At 42.2% G+C, this 24,431-nt stretch overlaps 1 protein-coding gene across 3 annotated transcripts in view; it reads left to right on the top strand.

The window, feature by feature from the left end:
• Positions 1 to 24,431, top strand: part of LOC126253478 (phospholipase D1) — a 206,085-nt gene that overhangs the window by 147,108 nt on the left and 34,546 nt on the right. For all 3 annotated transcript variants that reach the window (XM_049954838.1, XM_049954837.1, XM_049954839.1), the window contains one exon: positions 2,844 to 3,055. In XM_049954838.1, coding sequence (XP_049810795.1) covers positions 2,844 to 3,055 — 212 coding nt within the window. The remainder of the gene's footprint in view (positions 1 to 2,843; positions 3,056 to 24,431) is intronic.

Below are 24,431 nucleotides of genomic sequence, written 5' to 3'. Positions count from 1 at the left end.
TTTCCAGGGGCAGATGTGGACTCTGACCACAATCTATTGGTTATGAACTGCAGATTGAAACTGAAGAAACGGCAAAAAGGTGGGAATTTAAGGAGATGGGACCTGGATAAACTAAAAGAACCAGAGGTTGTACAGAGTTTCAGGGAGAGCATAAGGGAACAATTGACAGGAATGGGGGAAAGAAATACAGTAGAAGAAGATTGGGTAGCTTTGAGGGATGAAGTAGTGAAGGCAGCAGAGGATCAAGTAGGTAAAAAGACAAGGGCTAAAAGGAATCCTTGGGTAACAGAAGAAATACTGAATTTAATTGATGAAAGGAGAAAATATAAAAATGCAGTAAATGAAGCAGGCAAAAAGGAATACAAACGTCTCAAAAATGAGATCGACAGGAAGTGCAAAATGGCTAAGCAGGGATGGCTAGAGGACAAATGTAAGGATGTAGAGGCTTGTCTCACTAGGGGTAAGATAGGTACTGCCTACAGGAAAATTAAAGAGACCTTTGGAGAGAAGAGAACCACTTGTATGAATATCAAGAGCTCAGACGGCAACCCAGTTCTAAGCAAAGAAGGGAAGGCAGAAAGGTGGAAGGAGTATATAGAGGGTTTATACAAGGGCGATGTACTTGAGGACAATATTATGGAAATGGAAGAGGATGTAGATGAAGATGAAATGGGAGATAAGATACTGTGTGAAGAGTTTGACAGAGCACTGAAAGACCTGAGTCGAAACAAGGCCCCGGGAGTAGACAACATTCCATTAGAACTACTAATGGCCTTGGGAGAGCCAGTCATGACAAAACTCTACCATCTGGTGAGCAAGATGTATGAGACAGGCGAAATACCCACAGACTTCAAGAAGAATATAATAATTCCAATCCCAAAGAAAGCAGGTGTTGACAGATGCGAAAATTACTGAACTATCAGTTTAATAAGTCACAGCTGCAAAATACTAACGCAGATTCTTTACAGACGAATGGAAAAACTGGTAGAAGGGGACCTCGGGGAAGATCAGTTTGGATTCCGTAGAAATGTTGGAACACGTGAGGCAATACTAACCTTACGACTTATCTTAGAAGAAAGATTAAGAAAAGGCAAACCTACGTTTCTAGCATTTGTAGACTTAGAGAAAGCTTTTGACAACGTTAACTGGAATACTCTCTTTCAAATTCTGAAGGTGGCAGGGGTAAAATACATGGAGCGAAAGGCTATTTACAATTTGTACAGAAACCAGATGGCAGTTATAAGAGTCGAGGGGCATGAAAGGGAAGCAGTGGTTGGGAAAGGAGTGAGACAGGGTTGTAGCCTCTCCCCGATGTTATTCAATCTGTATATTGAGCAAGCAGTAAAGGAAACAAAATAAAAATTCGGAGTAGGTATTAAAATTCATGGAGAAGAAGTAAAAACTTTGAGGTTCGCCGATGACATTGTAATTCTGTCAGAGACAGCAAAGGACTTGGAAGAGCAGTTGAACGGAATGGACAGTGTCTTGAAAGGAGGATATAAGATGAACATCAACAAAAGCAAAACGAGGATAATGGAATGTAGTCAAATTAAATCGGGTGATGCTGAGGGTATTAGATTAGGAAATGAGACACTTAAAGTAGTAAAGGAGTTTTGGTATTTAGGGAGTAAAATAACTGATGATGGTCGAAGTAGAGAGGATATAAAATGTAGACTGGCAATGGCAAGGAAATCGTTTCTGAAGAAGAGAAATTTGTTAACATCGAGTATAGATTTAAGTGTCAGGAAGTCGTTTCTGAAAGTATTTGTATGTAGTGTAGCCATGTATGGGAGTGAAACATGGACGATAACCAGTTTGGACAAGAAGAGAATAGAAGCTTTCGAAATGTGGTGCTACAGAAGAATGCTGAAGATAAGGTGGGTAGATCACGTAACTAATGAGGAGGTATTGAATAGGATTGGGGAGAAGAGAAGTTTGTGGCACAACTTGACTAGAAGAAGGGATCGGTTGGTAGGACATGTTTTGAGGCATCAAGGGATCACAAATTTAGCATTGGAGGGCAGCGTGGAGGGTAAAAATCGTAGAGGGAGACCAAGAGATCAGTACACTAAGCAGATTCAGGAGGTTGTAGGTTGCAGTAGGTACTGGGAGATGAAGAAGCTTGCACAGGATAGAGTAGCATGGAGAGCTGCATCAAACCAGTCTCAGGACTGAAGACCACAACAACAACAACACTTTCTTCTCATAAACAATGCCTCTTTTCTTGAATGCACATTCTAAGAAGAAGGCAGATTTGGCAGGGTGTGTATTTATAAGAATGGTTATGCATTTGTCAAAAAATAATATGCATTTAAAATTTATTTTATGACACGCATAAATATATAAACAAATTAGTCCTCTACTAATGAGCATAAAAGTAAGATTTGGGAAATTTGGCCTTACTGACAATCTTTCTTGTATCATATGTGAATGATACGGGAACTGGTGGAGATAGCAATTCTGGTGCCCTATTTACTCTATCCCACACAGATGTAGAGGTTACAAGACCTCGTTTACCAAGTATTATAGTTTGCTATGTCAAGTTTTGTAAGTTAGTGGGTCGTTTCTAAAGCTGAAATATTCTTTAACTGTAGTCATTTTGGCCTACTGATTTTATCCTTCATGGTTCACAGTCCAACCACTAAGATAATGTATCATTCACATAACAATATAAGTAATTTCCTAAATTTTACAGCATAAGTGATAGTTGTAGCAAATAATTAATAGCTTAGCTGAATTTTCTGTTTGATATAAATGTAGATAAGCAAAATGAAAATATAATTCATACAACACATATGTAAATACACATATTATCATCAAAAACTGTGGGAATATCATTTCAGGTTGTACGTAGTGCTTCAAGTTGGAGTGCAGGCTTCCTGGAGGCTGATACATGGGAGGAGAGCATACATGAAGCATATCTGGATATAATTACACAAGCAAAGCATTACATCTACATAGAAAACCAGTTCTTCATCTCACTCGCTTTCCAGAGTACCGGTGTGCGCAATCAAATAGGGGAGACAATTTTGAAACGAATTATTCGAGCACACAAGTAAGTAATTTTCTTCATCATCAACTCGTGCATTACTGTAAGAGTAAATTTATCCCAGAAAACAAGTTGAAGTATACGTGATGTTTGCATTATTTCTTCAGAGTGCTTATTTGAATGTATGATAATGAGTTAAAACATTATGACCACAAGGTTAATAGCATGCTATTCCACCTTGGAACACAACACAGAAACAATTCTGTATAGTATGGAAATGACAGATCTCTGATAGGTTTCCGAAGATGTGTGGCAATAGATGTCTACCCACGAGTCAGACAATTCCCATAAATTATGAGCTGGTAGTTTGTGGGCACAGAGCTGGTGCCTAGTTGTGTCCCAGGTGTCTTCCATAGGGTTCAGATCAAGCAAATTTGATGGCCAAGACATCAGTATCAGTTCACTATCACACTCCTCAAATCATTGTAGTACTATTTTGGCCTTAATAAGCAGTTTGTCCATGTACTTCACAGTTACCATTGAGCCTTCAGTTACTACAACAGGTCCCATGGGAGCCCAGCTGAATGTATCCCACAGTATAATACTCCATCTACTGGTCTGCACCTGTGATGTGTTGTATGTTTCGAGCATACATATACCTGGATGATGGCATATCAAGACACAAAAATTTACCTATGGTCCAGTATAGATGATCCTCTGCCCATTGCTGTTGTAATTGTCAATGTCATAGGGTCAGTGCAGAAAAATTTAGGGGCTTCTGTTCAACAATGTGCACTGAAGATTATGTTCCTAAGCGCTTCATGCCTACTCCAGTACACCAGCATTGTGCTTCTATTATCAGATCTCTCACAGATAGATGCCTGTCCTGCTTTACAGAATGGGTAACCTTCTGATTTCCAGGTTTTGTGATGAAGCATGGACATCCAACTTCTTGTTGCCTACTTGCAGTTTCACCGTTTATCAAGACTTTGCCATAGATGCTCTCCAGCATGCTGACCAGCATCACCATTTCAGAGATGCTCATTCCTAGGCTCTGGGCCCTTCATCAAAATCACTTAAGTCAGTGGACTTCCACTGGAATGATTTCCCATTTGTAACTACTCTGCTTATGTACTTTCTGTACCATATCATATGCCCACAACATCACCAGGTAGCATTCAGTCCGTGGTGGGCAGTGGTTATAACGTTTTGGCCCATCATTGTTAAGAGAACATACACACTTGTGTCCAAAGTTAAAGCAGCAAATGGAAATTTTGCAAGATTGGATTTATTTTGCCACAGAAAAACTGGTTCAAATGGCTCTGAGCACTATGGGACTCAACTGCTGTGGTCATAAGTCCCCTAGAACTTAGAACTACTTAAACCTAACTAACCTAAGGACATCACACACATCCATGCCCGAGGCAGGATTCGAACCTGCGACCGTAGCGGTCGTGCGGTTCTAGACTGTAGCGCCTTTAACCGCTCGGCCTATGAGGTCGTCATTGGTGGGAATTTCGATGGCCTCTCTAACAACGCTGTCCCAGTATCTCGACGTCTGTACCAGAATCCTCGTGCGGTCATACTCCATGGCGTGATTTTCCGACAAACAATGTTCAGCGACCGCCGACTTGCTCAGATACATCAGTCGAGTGTGCCTCTGGTGTTCACGGCATCGATCCTCGACGGTACGCATCGTCTGACCAATATACGACTTGCCACATTGACACGGAATCTGGTACACACCGGCCTTCCTCAAACCGAGGTCATCTTTGGCGCTCCCCACCAGTGCACGAGTTTTATTTGGAGGACAAAACACAGTTCCGACCCGGTGTTTCTTCAGAATGCGGGCGATTTTCCCAGAGAGTGCGCCTGTGTATGGAATAAATGCAGTGCCTACCTCCTCCCTCGTGACTTCATCCATCTCAACAGGTTGTGCTGCAGTGGTTGGGCGGAGAGCACATTGAATCTGCCACTCTGAGTACCCATTTTTCCGAAATACAGTTCTCAGATGTTCCAATTCCTGGGGTAGACTCTCTGCGTCAGAGATAGTGCGCGCCCTATGTACTAGAGTTTTAAGTACCCCATTCCTTTGTGAAGGGTGGTGGCAGCTGTCTGCGTGCAAATACAGATCAGTGTGCGTAGTCTTCCGATACACCCCATGACCTAGGGTGCCGTCAGCCCTTCTCTTGACCAAGACGTCAAGGAAAGGTAATTTACCCTCCGTTTCAGTCTCCATAGTGAATTTGATGTTGGGGTGTTTGGAGTTTAGATGTGTAAGGAAGTCAAGGAGTTTATCCATACCATGTGGCCAGATGACGAACGTGTCGTCCACGTAACGGAAAAAGCAAGTAGGTTTCCATACGGATGATGACAGGGCTTCCTCCTCGAAGTTCTCCATGTACAAATTCGCTACCACCGGTGAGAGTGGGCTACCCATGGCGACTCCCTCCGTTTGTTCGTAGTATTCTCCATTAAAAGAAAATCCGTGGAAGTCAAGACATGCCTAAAAAGTTCAGTGGTCTTCTCGTCAAACTTCTGACTAATCAATTCTAGTGACTCTCACAGGGGCACCCTCGTAAACAAGGAAACCACGTCAAAACTCACCATGAGATCTGACTCATCCAACCTGAAGCTATCAAGGCGTTTAACAAAATCCACGGAATTACGGATGTGATGAGGGCATTTACCCACATAAGGACTTAATATTCCCGTCAGGTATTTGGCCAGCAAATATGTAGGTGCCCTGATGTTGCTGACAATGGGGCGTAATGGTACCCCCTCTTTGTGAACCTTCGGGAGTCCATATAGTCTAGGCGTTACCGGACCTTGGGGTAACAATTTCTTAGCGTCACCCTCCGGTAAATCTGCGTCCTTGAGAAGCGCCCTCGTCTTGTTCTCCACCTTCTTTGTAGGGTCAACGCTGATCTTCCGGTAGGAATCGTCATTTATCAGGCTCTGCATCTTATCAGTGTAGTCCTTATGGGAGACAACAAATGATAGGAGTGATGATGCGGTCTCGGTTTTGCAGAAAGGTCTCAACTTCGCTCCCACCCCCAAGTTCACTCCGGTCGCAGAAATTGTTAGTGCTGTTGAACAGGTTGCAGCTCGACTTCCGCCAGAATCAGCCGAGGAAATACGTCGTGAAACTTGTCGTGCGTTGACGAAATCCAAGCCGATGAAGTCAAATATCAGCAGTAAAGAGAGGGCGGCCATTCGTGATCTGAGGGAGCGCTCTGAAATTGTTGTCTTACCGGCTGACAAAGGCAATGCTACAGTTGTTGTCTCCCATAAGGACTACACTGATAAGATGCAGAGCCTGCTAAACGACGATTCCTACCGGAAGATCAGCGTTGACCCTACAAAGAAGGTGGAGAACAAGACGAGGGCGCTTCTCAAGGACGCAGATTTACCGGAGGGTGACGCTAAGAAATTGTTACCCCAAGGTCCGGTACCGCCTAGACTATATGGACTCCCGAAGGTTCACAAAGAGGGGGTACCATTACGCCCCATTGTCAGCAACATCAGGGCACCTACGTATTTGTTGGCCATATACCTGACGGGAATATTAAGTCCTTATGTGGGTAAATGCCCTCATCACATCCGTAATTCCGTGGATTTTGTTAAACGCCTTGATAGCTTCAGGTTGGATGAGTCTGATATCATGGTGAGTTTTGACGTCGTTTCCTTGTTTACAAGGGTACCCCTGCGAGAGTCACTAGAATTGATTAGTCAGAAGTTTGACGAGAAGACCACTGAACTTTTTAGGCATGTCTTGACTTCCACGTATTTTCTTTTTAATGGAGAATACTACGAACAAACGGAGGGAGTCGCCATGGGTAGCCCACTCTCACCGGTGGTAGCGAATTTGTTAGAGAGGGCATCGAAATTCGCACCAATGGCGACCTCATAAACCGTGACTGTGGCTATAATCTTAGCAAGGCTTGGGAACCAGCGATCGAGTTAATCAAGAGTAAATCGAGCAAACGTATAGTTGTGACGACCACGGCGGACAGAGCCATCACACCGACGTCATCTCAGACGCCGTCGCAATCTGTTCCACCGCGCGACCGTGGCGCGGGGCACGGACGGCGGAGGGAGCGCGCCGCGGGCGGAGGGTATTTAAATCGGCCGCCGCCGCGACCGAACCCAGTTCCCTCTGAGCAGCCATAGCGTACGGATCTCTGTGCCGGCACGTTCACAGGAGCTCAGTCCATCAGTTCACCTGATGATGGCGACATGTATGATCGCCGAAATATTGTGCCCGTTGGACACTATAGACAGGCAGCATACCCGTGGATATTTTGAATATAGTCCCTGCCCACACAGTTAGCGATCCTCCTCAATATCATTCTCTTTCCACAATGCTCAGGTCTCAAAATCGTGTTCCACATTCACTTCAGATGCGAATCCATCGGGAATCACTCTCCAGACCAAATTGGGACTCATCTGTCAAAAGAACATAGGTCCACACTCTGATTGTACCGGTGGCATGTTGACGACTCCACTCTAGACGTTTCCTCTGTGAAGATGTGTCAGAGGCACACATAAGGCAGATCTCTGACAATGAAGGCCATTACGTCGAAGTCTTCTCTACCCCTTTTGCCTCGATACGACACATCCAGTTAATGCAGCGAGATCCGATGCCAGTTGTTACACAGTACTAAGGTGGTACCTTTACAGCCAAATAATAGTCCTCTCTTTCTGATCTCATATGTGATCCACCCTGCCCTGGTCTCCATGATAGCGTTTCAGTGTCTATAAACTGTTGCCACAGCCGAGAAACAACTCACATTAAGCTGTCAGGCCACATGAGTTTGCAACTGTCCTGCTTCTGTTCTTCCTATGGCCTCCCACTGCACTGTCTGTGACTGTGTACACAGTGGTTGTGGATGTGAATGTACCCGACAGACATTACTCCATTTGATAGATGCCCTCATGTCATCATTAATGTGGTTCTCCATTGACCAAAATGGCATCTTCCATGCAGGACATGATCGTATGGACATCTGTTGACAGTTTGTATGATTATATTGTGAATTAAACACAGAACAAGGAAACACCAGTTTGTTGCTTTAAGTTTGGACTCCAGTGTAGAAGAGATTGTGGTAACAGACTGAGTTTACCTTAATATGAGAGGTGCCCAGTCTGGTAACCAATATCTGAATTGACTCGGAGACGCAGGCTGACCAGCCTAGGGCGTTGATGGTGAATTGCCAGAACCACAGAAAGACAACAGCTATGGCCGGCCGCGGTGGTCTCGCGGTTCTAGGCGCGCAGTCAGAAACCGTGCGACTGCTACGGTCGCAGGTTCGAATCCTGCCTCGGGCATGGATGTGTGTGATGTCCTTAGGTTAGTTAGGTTTAAGTAGTTCTAAGTTCTAGGGGACTAATGACCACAGCAGTTGAGTCCCATAGTGCTCAGAGCCATTTGAACCATTTTTTGACAACAGCTATGAACAATAATGAGGAACAACAACTACTACTATGGACAGACAGAACAGCAAGTCTGAAGAGTGATCCAAATCGAGAGCCTGTATGTAGCAAGATCAGGAACCAAACGATGATGAGTACAACTTAGGGTACCAGAGCGCAGTCTGAACACAACTGACTTCTGAGCACCTGCACTGTAGGCTTTATAGGGCTGCCGTTAGTGCCAAACCACCAACACGGCGGGCATGACCCGCGCACAATGCTGTGGCAGCGACAGCAGCATTTGCCAGTTATAGGGGTGCTGCCTAGCGGCTGTTGTCTATGTCCATGCCTTCTGGCAGGCTGTCCAAACTGTCGGACGAGAATACCAGACCTAGTGGGGGAATCGACCTTTTAAAACCAAACATACGATGATGTAGGCAAAGACACAAGGTACCACACCCTGCAGCTATTTGCCTTGGTGGGCCCTTATTTGCAAGTAACTGACAAAAAAAAATTTCAGAGTTTTGCGTGGTGCTCCATAGCATTAAACAGGGTGTATTACAAAGACTGGTTGTATGGTGTAATGGATAGGATGATAGCTTCACATGCAGAAGGTTGTGGGTTCAAATCTTGTTAAGTGCAGTATTTTTTTTATTTTTTAATCTTAATTGAAATGACTTTGATCATTATTTTTATTCAGTTAATTGCTTTAAATGTAATTTTTTATTTCTATTCATTTGTCACATCATTTTAATCACCGTTTGAGCTTTTTTATTTGTTTCATTTTTTCTTTATACCATTCTTTCTCTAACTGGAACTTTTGAAACTGTGAATTTAATTATATTTTTCTATTCTAGTATTTGATTGTTTGAAGATTCCAATTAATCAGTTAAAAAACAAAAGACAAAATAATCTATTTATATAGACTGTGCAATAGTGTGCAAAAAATATGTTTTCTTACCAGATTTGCATAGTCTTTTTGCATGGTAACTGTGGTGCAACATTTAAAACATGACCGAAATTCCTTCTGCACTATGGACAAAATAAACAGATGAAGATGTAAATGAAAGAAGGATTTATAAATAAAACAAAATTGGAGCAAAATTAGACATAGAAATAATGATCACAATAACCTGGACAAAGAACAGGATGATAAAACAAAGGAAATTAAATCGAAATTAATACGTAAAATTAATTCAAAATACGTGAACAAAGATTTCAAGTGGAGAAAGAATGACATGAAGATAAATGAGAGCAAATGAAGCAGTTGGTATTATGACTAAAATGATGTGATAAAGGGATGGAAATAAAAAATTACATTCAAAAAATAAAAAATAAATTACTGCCCCTGATGAGATTCAAAACCATAACCTCCTACATGTGAAGCTATTGTCCTATCCATCAAACCATGCAACTGGACTAAGTAATACAGCTTTTATAACGCTATTGAGCGTCACGTTTTTTTTTTTTTTTCATCAGTTACTCACAAATGAGGGCCCACCAGCAATAATGGCAGCAGGGTATGATACCTGGAATCTTAACCTACATAACCACATATTTGGGTTCAAAAAATTTATCCCACCAATGGGGACCTCTGCTTGTTAGTTGTAGAAAGTCATAAAATCAGTTGAGAAAGTGGTAAAATTGCAGGGAGAGAGATGCATGGTCTTGTCTTCAGAAGGTGAAATTCCAATTAAAATGTGGTTCTTCCGCATATACTCACTATTACTTTACTTTTTCATGTCCAGAGGTCAAAGTTTTTCAATCTAGAATTGGGCTCCACCAAAACATTTTTGCTTCCCTGCCACAATTCATCAGGAATGCATTTACTGGGACAATTAGTACAGGTCAGGGTATATTCCATATCCTGGTATTCCTTACAATCACATCTGCCATCAAGCTAATCTATAAGGCCTGATTTTATCAAGTTTGCCTTCACTGGTGCTGCACTCTTTCTGAAGGTCAGGCTTCTCAAAATCTTCCATCTCAAATTCTTGCTGCTGTTAGCTGATTATCTCAGTAAGTTATGTCTTGCTACTTTATTATGAGTCATCTCACAGTGCTGTTTGTATGTCAGTGACTGCCCCAGTATGACACTCACATGTTGGTTAATCTGCTTGTTCCAGGGCAATGCCATTCCAGGTTACATTCTGCTTTCAATTTGTTTGTTTAGACCAAAGATGGAAGATACTGACTTGTCTTTAAAGGATTTGGTTTGAGGGAATTTTCTTGTTACTGTACTAACATGGTGCTGAGAGCACATTCCAGGTTTTATTTTATCTCCTCAAACTGTTTTCTTGTGTTTTATCTCTGTCACACAAATGTTTTCAAACCCCACTGTTTTTCCCCTTTGTCATTGAGTTTATTCCTAGGTCATGTTCTTTCTGCTCTTCTGTTATCTTTGTACAAAGTTCTCACCCACACCATCTTTGACCTCTTACCCTCTCTGACACATCATCCTTCACCTTTGTCTCACCTCTTCCTCAACAGATAGATCCCTTTCACGTTGGATTCTGAGTGTCCTACTGTTCTAGTCAAATCTTAACCACAATCTCTCTCTCTCTCTCTCTCTCTCTCTCTCTCTCTCTCTGCCCTGAGGAAGGAACTGACAGTTCAAAAAGCTAAATTAGTTTTTACTTTTATATGTGTGTATTGGTAGTAATCGGATTTTCACCTCCCAAAGGTAAGTGCTGGCCAGCTATTTTGTCTCCTTGTTAAATTATGTTAGTAACACTGACATAATTAATCAAAGATGTGGGAAAAGAAGGACAAGGACAGTATCAAACCAATGGATAGGTAATACAAAATGTATGTAAAATATGGAACTAATATCTGTGTACAAAATGTTTTACCTTCGTGGAAAAATGTTTGCAGTTGCCTACAGAAATATGATTATACCCAGGCATGCACCTCTTCATTTGAAGCAAATTGACGTCCACAAATGTCTTCCTTCCTGGCTCTGAAAATATGGGAATTGCATGGAGAGAGATGAGGACTGTATGGAGGATGTTTAAGGGCTCCCAGCGAAACTTCTGGACGGGTTCATATGTTGCCCAGGTTGTTCTAACTACACTGCAGAATATTAACTGGGAAGCCCTTATACATCCTTCAAATAGTCCCTATCTGTCTCCATGCAATTTCTATATTTTTGGAACCTTGAGAAAAGACATTAATGGTTATCAGTTTGCTTCAGATGAAGAGGTGCATGCCTGGGTACAATCACGGTTGCATAGGGAACAGCAAACATTTTTTCATAAAGGTATTGACCATCTTGTCTCTTTGTGGGATAAATGTATTAACAGTTATGGCAATTACTTTGGACATATTAAAGAGTTTACTTATTTTTCTTCCATCTCTCTCGTTTTCATTTGACTACCCCTTATAGATCATTGTTGGTGTGTATGTGTACGGAGAGACAAAGGTTTTTTTTAGGACATAATGCGTGGTAAAATGATTCATTTCGTGTTTAGTTCACAGTAGAAGCCCTTGAGTTGTGCTTGATACACAGTACTCTACAGGCACTCTTTCAAAAGTTTTCTTTCCTTCCTCACTAAAATGGCACAGTATCTTTTGGTCTAGGAAAGGAAAAACTTCACCATTTATCAGACTGGGATTATCTAAATTTCAGTTCCAAATTCTGAGGCCATGTTCAGTGAGCAGTAACAGTTCATTATAGAAACATCCTATCAGTTTGTATCATCTTCTCAATTGCAACACTGAGGTGCCTCTGCTTTTCACTCGCTGTCAAGCAGTCAAAGAGTCATTAAGCACATTTTTTGGTTTTTGCAAGTAGAATATCAAAATGAAAAATAAGGGTGGTCTTTACTCTCCAGTTGCTCTCACAATTTTCATACACATCATTTTGTAACCTTGGATAACCATGTCCAGTCCACATAGCACTGTATATTAATCAGCTGTCATTTTCAGCAGCTATGTCATTTGGTCTACATCTACGTCCATACTCCGCAAGCCACCTGACGGTGTGTGTCCCCCTGAAAAAGATTGACTAACAGGAGAAATGGTACTCAAATCGATAGTACAGTCACTAAAAGTGTCCTGCAAAGTCATATTGATTTCTGACACCCATGTGCCATTAACAATCCAATACACACTCTTTGCCCTGTATTGTTCTTGAGGAGGCTTACATAATTCTACCACAGTTTCAGAACTGAATAACTGGAAAATGTTTTTAAGTACATCAACATATGGCATTTAAAGGTTGAAAAGTTCCACTTGCACTGAATGCTTTTATTGGAACTTATAGGTCACTATCCTATACATAGATATTGCCCTCACGTTTGCCAAAAAGAATACCGTGCTACTGTCACATTGTAGCCGTACTCAAGTCGAGTCTGGAAGCACAGTCATCAATGAAATAAAACACTTAGCACTGAATGCACATTAATTGCAGACACATATATACAGCCGGAATAGAATTGACTCCTGAATGGAGAATGCTGCTGTTTATACAAAGAATATTCCAGAACATGCAAACATAAAAAGTTTCAAGAACCTTCCAGAAATATTAAATACTAAACAACAAATGTTTGCTGATGGCATTTGAACCGGAGGACTGCAGTACACCAGGAGGAAACACTAACCGCTTCTCCACGAGGCCTGCAGCACAATGCCCTCTCCTGAAGAAGCAGCCACCTGTAATTTTAGATGTCCTCATTGGAGCCAATTGCAGTACCCTGGATGTAGATCTTGTCTGGGATAGGAATCCTCTGTATGGTAGCACTGGAGGATCATTTCATACATGTTGCATTGTCATGTATTCCTCACTTTGATGAGCTTCAGTGGTAAGTGGTAGACCCTCCCGTAGAAGTTTCATGTTAATTTTGGGGCATCAGCTTCATTGAAGGAGAAACCTCCATTGTCAGTCTGAGCTTCAGGACTGCAGTAAGTCTTCATATGGGGGATATAGATGTCTCTGCGCTTTTGTCTTCTTTGTGAAGGGTCATAACTTCCACTTCGTATGTGATATCTGACAAGTGACGCAGGGTACAATGTGACCCAAAGTAGTGTTTCAGTAACTTTCCACACAGGCATAAAAATGCATATCAGGTCTCCTAGGCTGTCTCACTGGCTGGTGCTTGGCATTATAGTGCTATCGGTCCTTCTCCTGGGCATCAAGGGTCTGTACACAAGGCAGCTGTCTTGCTTCTGTGGTCCTGTTGACATGTTTCATGTAGTCATCCTGAGTATCATGTGACTGAAACAAGAACAATGTATGAACTGTCATTTTGGCCCCCTGATCACAGAGCAGAATGAATAGTATGAAGCTGTAGTATCTTGCTTTGCTGTGTTTTATGTGAGTGCCACAACAGGCAATATTGTATCCTAATCTCTGTGTTTGAAATCAACCTACATAGAGTGTGTATCTGCCAATGTCTTATTAAAGCAATCTGTGAGACCATTAATTTGTGTCAATAGGCAATTGTCTTCCTGTGGGTGACAGTCCAGCCTGAAATTACAGCTATAATAGTCTTAACTGGAAAACTTTTTCACAATTAGAGATCATCACAAGGGGTACTCGCACTTCAAAATTAGGTCCTCTACAAGGTACCTTGCAATTTCTGGTGCTTCAGCAGTCAGCACAGCTTCAGTGACAGTGTAGTTGGGTGAGGTAGACATTGCAGACTATTATCCATCAATTCCCATTCATCGACTTCAGGAACCTGCACATGAGGTCAATTCCAATCCAGTGGAATGGTACTGCTGCATGTGGAATTGGTTTCAAATGTACCAAAGGTAATTGAGGCATGTGCTTCCATTGTTGGCATTCCCTACAATGGCTGGGTTGTGTCTAACAGATCAGTAGAGACCTGGTAAGTAATATCTGTGTCTGATTCTGACTAGAGCCTTCACAAATTCCAGGTGACCAGATGTTTGAGCATCGTGAAAATACTTCATGATTGCTGGCCATAGATGAGCCATGAAGATGAGCAACCATTTCTGTCCCTTTGGGATATAGTTCCTCTTATAAAATGTTCTGTTTAAAAGTGGAATTTTCCTTTACTAAGTTCCTCCTCCTTGCTGAAACAATAGAGGTGTTGACCTCTATTGTTTCAGAAATGCCAAATCTTCCCTCTGTTCAGCAGAAGTACCATTTAATGCAGCAATGACCAAGATATCATCATCACTGCCAAAGGTTTACTTGAAAGGCAGTCGGCTTCCTTGCGTTTGTGCCTGTTTTTTAATACCACTGTGACATCGTACTCCTGAAGCCTCAATGCTTATCTTGCCAGTCAACCCAGCATATCCTTCAGGCTATTCAACCAACATACAGAATGGTGGCCATCATAGCAGTAAATGGTTTGCCAAATAAATACATCCAGAACTTGCTGATGCCCCAAACAACTTCAATGCATTCATTCGCAGTTGCAGAGTAGTTCAACTTGGACTTAGAGAGTACTAAGGACCCATAAGCTATCACCTTCTCATCAGCATATGGAATTTATACTAGAACTGCACCTATCTCATAGCTGATAACTTCATTGTGGAGTTCCATCTCTGCAGTCTCTTTGTGCAATGCTAGGACTGGAGAAAATGTTGGCATCTTCTTAAAACAAGGAAAGAGCTTTCCTGCACATCGTTCCAGAAGAAATATTTGCTGTCACCCTGCAGTAGTTCTTGCAAGGCACATGTCTTGGTATAGAAATGCTTTATGAATCACTGGTAGTAAGAGCACATTCTGAGAAAACTTCTTATCACATATGGGCCAAGGAGTCAGGAAATCTGTGTCTGCTCTTGTATTCTCGGAATTGGGACATGCTCCTTCACAAATTTTTATTTATTGGGCATTAGGAGGCACTTTTCGGATTCAAGCAAAGGCCTGAAGTCTGAACGCACTTCAACAAAGTTGTCTAAGATGGTGGAGCAGATTGTTCATCATAAATTCGAAGGTGGCTGGAGCATTACGTAGTCCAAACAGCATAATTTTGAACTTGCAGAGATTGTCATGAGTTATGAAGGTAGTTTTTTCCCAGTCAGTCTTGATTCACCAGTAGCCCTGCTCCATGTCCATAGTTGAGAAATACTATCATACAGTCTAGGTTGTCATCAATGTAGATGATGCAGAAATGTCATGTGCCATCCTTCATGAGCATCTCCCAGAGAGGACCAAAGACTCTGTGAACATTCAGTGATGTCATCATTCAGCATCTTCTCCACTTCCTCTATTATTATACATTGTTTAGTCAGAGACACAGTATATGAACACTGGATAATTGGAGTTTCATCATGGGCCACTGGGCTGTCTTCCCTCCACTCCAGATTTGAAAGGATCTGAAAATTGGTGCAGGACAGCTAACGCTCGCTGATATTGTTCCTTGGTCAGGCCACATCCTGTTGCCTGTTTGATAGTACCTCCTCACAGTAGTGTTGGTAGTGGTGGCAGAGTAAGATTCAGTGGCATTGAGCTGACCATCTTGGACTTGTTTGACTGTTCATATGTATGTACCTTTAGAGATGAGTTCTGCCTGCTCTTGACAATTAGTGTCAAAAGTTATCCTTGACCTTCTACAATTCTCACGATTGTCACTGGTATGTAGATCTCTTTTGTGAGCCTGAGTAGCTTCTTGCAACTGACAAAAGCTCATCATTTTAACTGAACATCGTGATTGATAACTGGAACTTATCTCATTAATGATAACAGGTCTTACACAGCGAACAACCATCCAGAGCAATCACTGTAATGTGAACTTATGAGAATAACGTTGTCAATCTAGAGCTCTTATCTTCTTGGGGATGTGTTCTGTCACACTGCATGCATTCTTGCAACGCATGTTCTTGTCAGCTGGACGTATCTTCCATTTAGGACCTCCAGCACAATTGCTTCCATCTCATAGAACATAATCTTCTGTAAGTGACAATGATAAACTTTCAACATTACAGAAAAAGAAGCACCTGAGTCAAGTAATGCCTGGGTAGGATGACTGGTGAAGTTGGCATTGATAAGATTTCCTGTCATCTTAGTCCATGGAGGACGTGAACTATATTCTCACCCACAATTACCTCTCCCTTGAAGGCATTACCTACAAAGAAATCTGGGGTATGGCTATGGTCTCAGGCATGGCACCATCCTATGCCAACCTATTCATGGCCCATCTAGAGGAACCCTTCCTAAAAACCCAGAATCCTAAACCCCCTCACCTGGTTCAGATTCACTGATGACATCTTTGCTATCTGGATCAAAGGTGAGGACACCCTATCCACAGTACTCCAGAACCTCAACAACTTCTCCCCCATTTGCTTCACCTGGTCCTACTCAACACAACAAGCCACCTTCCTAGATGTTGACTTCCACCTCAAAGATGGCTACGTCTGAACCTCTGTCCATATCAAACCTACCAGCCACCAGCAGTACCTCCACTTCGACAGCTGCCACCCCAGAAGTCTCTTCCATACAGCCTAGCCACCCATGGTCGTCGCATCTGCAGTGACTAGCAGTCCTTCTTGAAATATGCCGAGGGTATCACTGAAGCCTTCATTGACCGTAATTATCCTCTCAACCTTGTAGAAGAACAAATCTGTTGTGCCTTATCTTTCCAGTCTCTCACCACCTGCCAAAGTCCCACTGTCCAGCCACAGAGGAACATTCCCCTCGTAACTCAGCACCACCCAGCACTGGAGCAACTGAATTACATTCAATTACATTCTCCGCCAGGGTTTCAATTGCCTCTCATCCTGCCCTGAGATGAGAAAAGTTGTGCCCATTGTCCTTCTCACCCCTCCCACAGTGTTATTCCGCCGTCCACCGAACTTACACATTATACTCATCCATCCTTACACAATCCCTGTTCCCAATCCCTTACCACATGGCTCATACCCTGTAATAGACCTAGATGTAAGACCTGTCCCATACATCCTCCCGCCGCCATCTACCCCAGTCTGGTCACTAACATCACCTATCCCATCAAAGGCAGGGCCATCTGTGAAACCAGCCATGTGGTCTGCAAGCTAGACTGCAACCACTGTGCTGCATTCTATGTGGGCATGGCAAGCAACAAGCTCTCTGTCCGCGTGAATGGTCACCGACAAACTGTGGCCAAGAAACAAGTGGACCACCCTGTTCCATGACTGCTTCACAGCCTGTGCCCTATGGATCGTTCCCACCAACGCCAGCTTTTCTGAATTGCGCAGGTGGGAAATTTCCCTTCAATACATCCTACGGTCTCGTAACCCTCCTGATGTCAACCTCCATTATTCACTGTCCTCAACAATCAAGCCCCTTCCCTGTTCCCATTCCAGCACAACACAGTCGTCATCCCACCACTACACTCAGTCTTTTTATTTCTCTCCTTTTCCGCTACTCATCACCCCTCCCTCCCCTGCCCACCATCTAACCTGCAGCACTTCACTATCTGCTGTCCCCACCATACTACACTTCCATCATGCACTGGTGTTGCTGCTCACAGTGTGCTTTCCGTTGCCTGAGGCTGCAGTCGTGTGTGTGTGTGTGTGTGTGTGTGTGCGCACGCGCGCGCGATTGCGCGGGTGCGCGTGCGGGTGCGCGTGCGGGCGCTTGCTTGTGTGCTTGCGTGCTTATTGGTGATGAAGGCCAAAGTCCGAAAGCTGTAATTGTGGAAGTCTTTTTTTGTTGTGCCTATCTGCAACTCAGCATCTCCACTGTATGGTGAGTAGCAACTTTCCATCTCATAATATTGTTACATTCCATCCTGTATTTTCCATTGTTTGATTTCTTCCTAAATATTCCCCATTACCTCCTCACGTATGAGGTAGACATTTGAGGCCACTATCTCTTGTGTGCTCAGTACAAGGTCTCTGGCCGCCTTAAACCTCTGCATCTTTTCCCTTACTGCCTGTTGCTGAAAACGCTCCAAACAGGAGGAGGAGGAGGTGGTGGTGGTGGTGGTGGTGGTGGTGGTGGTGGTGGTGGTCCTCCACACTTGGGAGTCAATGGTACCTCTTTCATCCGACTCTCTTTCTGTTGCAGTGCACTGGCATCCCTTGATGGACTGTTGTTTTCATCTTTTACTGGAAGGGGTTGATAAATGTCTTCTGTGACTCCTTTCATCAAACGTAAAATTCTGTCAACTTCTGTCGTACTGAGATTAACAATGTTGCATAGGGCCATAACATTTTATATGAACGATTGTATTGTTTCCCCATGCCTGATGTGCAGTTGACTTACTTGACTTACAGCTGGCTTGGAATCCATTGGTCTCCTGAATATACAGAGCTCTGGAATGATCAGGCTTGTATTCTGGCTCTTGTCCATGTAAAAGATGGCTTTTACATTGCGTAATTAGTCACGGTGATGCAGATGTTTTGAAGTTTCCAGTGTGTCTACCAAACCATGCCACATCGTAACCACACGAAGTCCAAATACAAAAGCAGACTAGTCAGTGAAGTACAACACTTAGCACTGAAAGCACGTTTATTATAGACACTAAATGTACAGCCAGAACAGTGCTGACTTCCGGAAAGAGAATGCTGCTATTTATACCAACATAGAATATTCAAAAACAAGTAAACTTTACAAGTGTAAAAGTTTTGAAAATCTTCCAGAAATTTAAATACTAAATAACAAATATTTCCTGGTAGTGGGATTTGAACTGACGATCCACACTTCACAAGGCATACAGCACAGCTTGCAGCAGCAATATTTGCTCTCCTGAGCCATTCCTGCAATCACTGCAAGATGTCTGCTAATGATGATGATGATTGGTTTGTGGGGCACTCAACTGTGCGGTTATCAGTACCCATACAAATTCCCAACCTTTGCTCAGTCCAACCTCGCCACTTTCATGAATAATGATGAAATGATGAGGACAACACAAACACTCAGTCATCTTGAGGCAGGTGAAAATCGCTGACCCCTCTGGGAATCGAACACAAGACCCCGTGCTCAGGAAGCAAGAACATGACCGCAAGACCACAAGCTGCAGGCAGCTGTTATGGAAGGTGTATCTACTTACTCTACAGCAAATTAAAATATATCTCTGACCATATATTTAACTACTTATTACATTTCAATGGAGGCTGTGGCTCATATTGCCAAAGGCTATAAACTGTAACAAAGTCACCATTTCCACACTGGTTACACTAGAGTGACACGAAAACACTTATTCTACAAGAAGTCTAATGCTAAAACTTCAATGACATGCAGTCTGCACCCCCGCCCCTCCCTTGCACCCCACCCTATGGCCCCCCTCAACACCATCCCCCATTCATAGTGCCACAAAAGTATGTGTTTTTTTTTTCCCCTTGGGAGGGGGCTAATTAATGAGTTTGCTCCTTAAGCACAAAATCTATTTTTTTTCCCCGTCTAGACTAATACGTAATTGGAGTGGATGCTAGGGATATTGTAACTGTAACAGTTTCTTGATCACCATCTGACCCTGAGCTCAGAAAGCATTTGTTTTCCTTGAGAAGATAATGCTTGCCCCTCACAAGCCATGACTATACAAACTAAAGATAAACTTAGCAGAAGCAGAAAATGGAAAAAACTGAAAACAGTGAGTATCATGACCTGTTGCTGGCCAAATTGTCAGTTGGTAGATAACATTTATTTCACTGTCTATAGCTACTGTCTGTTCTTGTAAATGCCTTAAACAGACACAGCCCATGTTTCACAAACATTTTTAATGAGTGATTATTTATTGACATCCAAGCTGCTGTAGACTATGAGTGAAAATGCAGTAACTCATGCAGAGAGGGGCTGATGTCACCCAAAATGGGGTAATTTAATTTTTATTAAAGAGCAATGCTGTATATACATTGTGGTGACATTTTGTTTTCTCTGTTTCAAGCTATATCCCAGAACAGGTGATATGTAAGCCAGCTGAGAAGTTCAGTATTGCCACTAACATTTTTGCTTCATATGAGTTGTGGGTATTTAACATGATGATTAGCTTCAACATCACGGTGCCTACTAGCCACAGTCTTATTGTGGGTAGGATTGTCTTTGTTGGGGTGGCATTGTATTGCTTTGAAGCAAGTTATTTGAGACTACAGTTAGCCATGGAAACATAACCTAAGAGCACCTCAATATTTTCACACACCTAAAGCATTGCCTACTCTCATTACATTATGGTAGAAATTGTAGAACCAACTGGTGATCAAATATTGCACCTATTGTAATCATTTTTCTTTTTATCCTTAACATCAGTGCTCCATGAATTAGTGCAGGATGTGACTTTTGCTTAAATTTTGTTCTTTTTTTGATTTATTTATTTATGTTGTGGGTACATAACAACTCGTCAGTTGATAATATTTTTGGCATTTGTATGTTAATTATATTCACACAGAGATATGTAGGTACTCCACAAAGTACCTTATGGAGTATGGTGGAGAAGACACCATATACTGCCACATTTTCCCCCATTTCCTGTTTCATTCACAACCAGTTTGCAAGAATAAAGAATTCCAGTAAGCCTTCATAAAAACTCAAATTTCTCTGATTTCAGCATCACACTAACATCCTTCCCCCATGAACCATGGACCTTGCCGTTGGTGGGGAGGCTTGCGTGCCTCAGCGATACAGATGGCCGTACCGTAGGTGCAAACACAACGGAGGGGTATCTGTTGAGAGGCCAGACAAACATGTGGTTCCTGAAGAGGGGCAGCAGCCTTTTCAGTAGTTGCAGGGGCAACAGTCTGGATGATTGACTGATCTGGCCTTGTAACATTAACCAAAACGGCCTTGCTGTGCTGGTACTGCGAACAGCTGAAAGCAAGGGGAAACTACAGACGTAATTTTTCCCAAGGACATGCAGCTTTACTGTATGATTAAATGATGATGGCTTCCTCTTGGGTAAAATATTCCGGAGGTAAAATAGTCCCCCATTCGGATCTCCAGGCGGGGACTACTCAAGAGGACGTCGTTATCAGGAGAAAGAAAACTGGCATTCTACGGATCGGAGCGTGGAATGTCAGATCCCTTAATCGGGCAGGTAGGTTAGAAAATTTAAAAAGGGAAATGGATAGGTTAAAGTTAGATATAGTGGGAATTAGTGAAGTTCAGTGGCAGGAGGAACAAGACTTTTGGTCAGGTGATTACAGGGTTATAAATACAAAATCAAATAGGGGTAATGCAGGAGTAGGTTTAATAATGAATAAAAAAATAGGAGTGCGGGTTAGCTACTACAAACAGCATAGTGAACGCATTATTGTGGCCAAGATAGATACAAAGCCCATGCCTACTACAGTAGTACAAGTTTATATGCCAACTAGCTCTGCAGAATATGAAGAAATTGATGAAATGTATGACGAGATAAAAGAAATTATTCAGGTAGTGAAGGGAGACGAAAATTTAACAGTCATGGGTGACTGGAATTCGTCAGTAGGAAAAGGGAGAGAAGGAAACATAGTAGGTGAATATGGAGTGGGGGGAAGAAATGAAAGAGGAAGCCGCCTTGTAGAATTTTGCACAGAGCATAACTTAATCATAGCTAACACTTGGTTCAAGAATCATAAAAGAAGGTTGTATACCTGGAAGAATCCTGGAGATACTAATAGGTATCAGATAGATTATATAATGGTAAGACAGAGATTTAGGAACCAGGTTTTAAATTGTAAGACATTTCCAGGGGCAGATGTGGATTCTGACCACAATCTGTTGGTTATGAACTGCAGATTGAAACTGAAGAAACTGCAAAAAGGTGGGAATTTAAGGAGATGGGACCTGGATAAACTGAAAGAACCAGAGGTTGTAGAGAGTTTCAGGGAGAGCATAGGGTAACAATTGACAGGAATGGTGGAAAGAAATACAGTAGAAGAAGAATGTGTAGCTCTGAGGGATGAAGTAGTGAAGGCAGCAGAGGATCAAGTAGGTAAAAAGACGAGGGCTAATAGAAATCCTTGGGTAACAGAAGAAATATTGAATTTAATTGATGAAAGGAGAAAATATAAAAATGCAGTAAATGAAGCAGGCAAAAGGGAATACAAACGTCTCAAAAATGAGATCGACAGGAAGTGCAAAATGGCTAAGCAGGGATGGCTAGAGGACAAATGTAAGGATGTAGAGGCTTGTCTCACTAGGGGTAAGATAGATACTGCCTACAGGAAAATTAAAGAGACCTTTGGAGAGAAGAGAACCATTTGTATGAATATCAAGAGCTCAGATGGCAACCCAGTTCTAAGCAAAGAAGGGAAGGCAGAAAGGTGGAAGGAGTATATAGAGGGTTTATACAAGGGCGATGTACTTGAGGACAGTATTATGGAAATGGAAGAGGATGTAGATGAAGATGAAATGGGAGATAAGATACTGTGTGAAGAGTTAGACAGAGCACTGAAAGACCTGAGTCGAAACAAGGCCCCGGGAGTAGACAACATTCCATTAGAACTACTGATGGCCTTGGGAGAGCCAGTCATGACAGAACTCTACCATCTGGTGAGCAAGATGTATGAGACAGGCGAAATACCCACAGACTTCAAGAAGAATATAATAATTCCAATACCAAAGAAAGCAGGTGTTGACAGATGTGAAAATTACCGAACTATCAGTTTAATAAGTCACAGCTGCAAAATACTAACGCGAATTCTTTACAGACGAATGGAAAAACTGGTAGAAGCGGACCTCGGGGAAGATCAGTTTGGATTCCGTAGAAATGTTGGAACACGTGAGGCAATACTAACCTTACGACTTATCTTAGAAGAAAGATTAAGAAAAGGCAAACCTACGTTTCTAGCATTTGTAGACTTAGAGAAAGCTTTTGACAACGTTGACTGGAATACTCTCTTTCAAATTCCGAAGGTGGCAGGGGTAAAATACAGGGAGCGAAAGGCTATTTACAATTTGTACAGAAACCAGATGGCAGTTACAAGAGTCGAGGGACATGAAAGGGAAGCAGTGGTTGGGAAAGGAGTGAGACAGGGTTGTAGCCTCTCCCCGATGTTATTCAATCTGTATATTGAGCAAGCAGTAAAGGAAACAAAAGAAAAATTCGGAGTAGGTATTAAAATTCATGGAGAAGAAGTAAAAACTTTGAGGTTCGCCGATGACATTGTAATTCTGTCAGAGACAGCAAAGGACTTGGAAGAGCAGTTGAACGGAATGGACAGTGTCTTGAAAGGAGGATATAAGATGAACATCAACAAAAGCAAAACGAGGATAATGGAATGTAGTCAGATTAAATCGGGTGATGCTGAGGGGATTAGATTAGGAAATGAGACACTTAAAGTAGTAAAGGAGTTTTTGTATTTAGGGAGTAAAATAACTGATGATGGTCGAAGTAGAGAGGATATAAAATGTAGACTGGCAATGGCAAGGAAAGCGTTTCTGAAGAAGAGAAATTTGTTAACATCGAGTATAGATTTAAGTGTCAGGAAGTCGTTTCTTAACATCATAAGATACACATGAAAGGATGATAGATGTTATTGAATTCTTCTTGTAACATGAAAGCTTTGAATTTTAAAATAAACCTCTCTGACACACAACTGCTCTTCTGTAGCACCAGCCAATGCAGTTCGGTGATCATCTCTACGACGCTGGCACACTTACTAATTGATGCCATAGTGAAATTTGCTGCTCTTCTTTGGTTCTGCCCCCCATCTCTGCATTAACACTATTGACAAGAGTCTAGAATGCAAAGCAGTATCCCTAAATCCGACGAACAAGCATTTTGAATGTTACTTCCTTCACAGATGAAGTAAATTTGCTTAGAATTCTTGAAGTGAGTCTTTGTGTAGCATTCCCCTCAACTGCGACTAGTTTTACACGGTTACTCCACTGTAGGTCATTGCAGATGTTTCTGCTGATTTGCCAACCATATAATCAAATAATAATTTGTCTTCCTGACTCTTCCATGCAGTCCTTACACCAAGCAAGCAACACTTACAGACCTTCCTGACTTTTACTACATTTTTGTGGGGTTGAAGTGTCCCTCAGTCTTCTTAACTTCTGCTGTCATTTTCTGGTGCTATAACTTCCCTACTATTTAAGCAATATGAGCCACAAACAGCCTCACATAGCTTTAATGTTACACACCAGATCATTTATATAGATCATGAACAGTAATGATTCCTATAACACTCTCTTTGGGTACACATGAAATTA

The sequence above is a fragment of the Schistocerca nitens genome, chromosome 4, assembly GCF_023898315.1.
Source record: "Schistocerca nitens isolate TAMUIC-IGC-003100 chromosome 4, iqSchNite1.1, whole genome shotgun sequence".
Taxonomy (NCBI): domain Eukaryota; kingdom Metazoa; phylum Arthropoda; class Insecta; order Orthoptera; family Acrididae; genus Schistocerca; species Schistocerca nitens.
The sequence above is the reverse complement of the archived record's forward strand: the minus strand, read 5'-3'. Positions and strand labels throughout refer to the sequence as shown.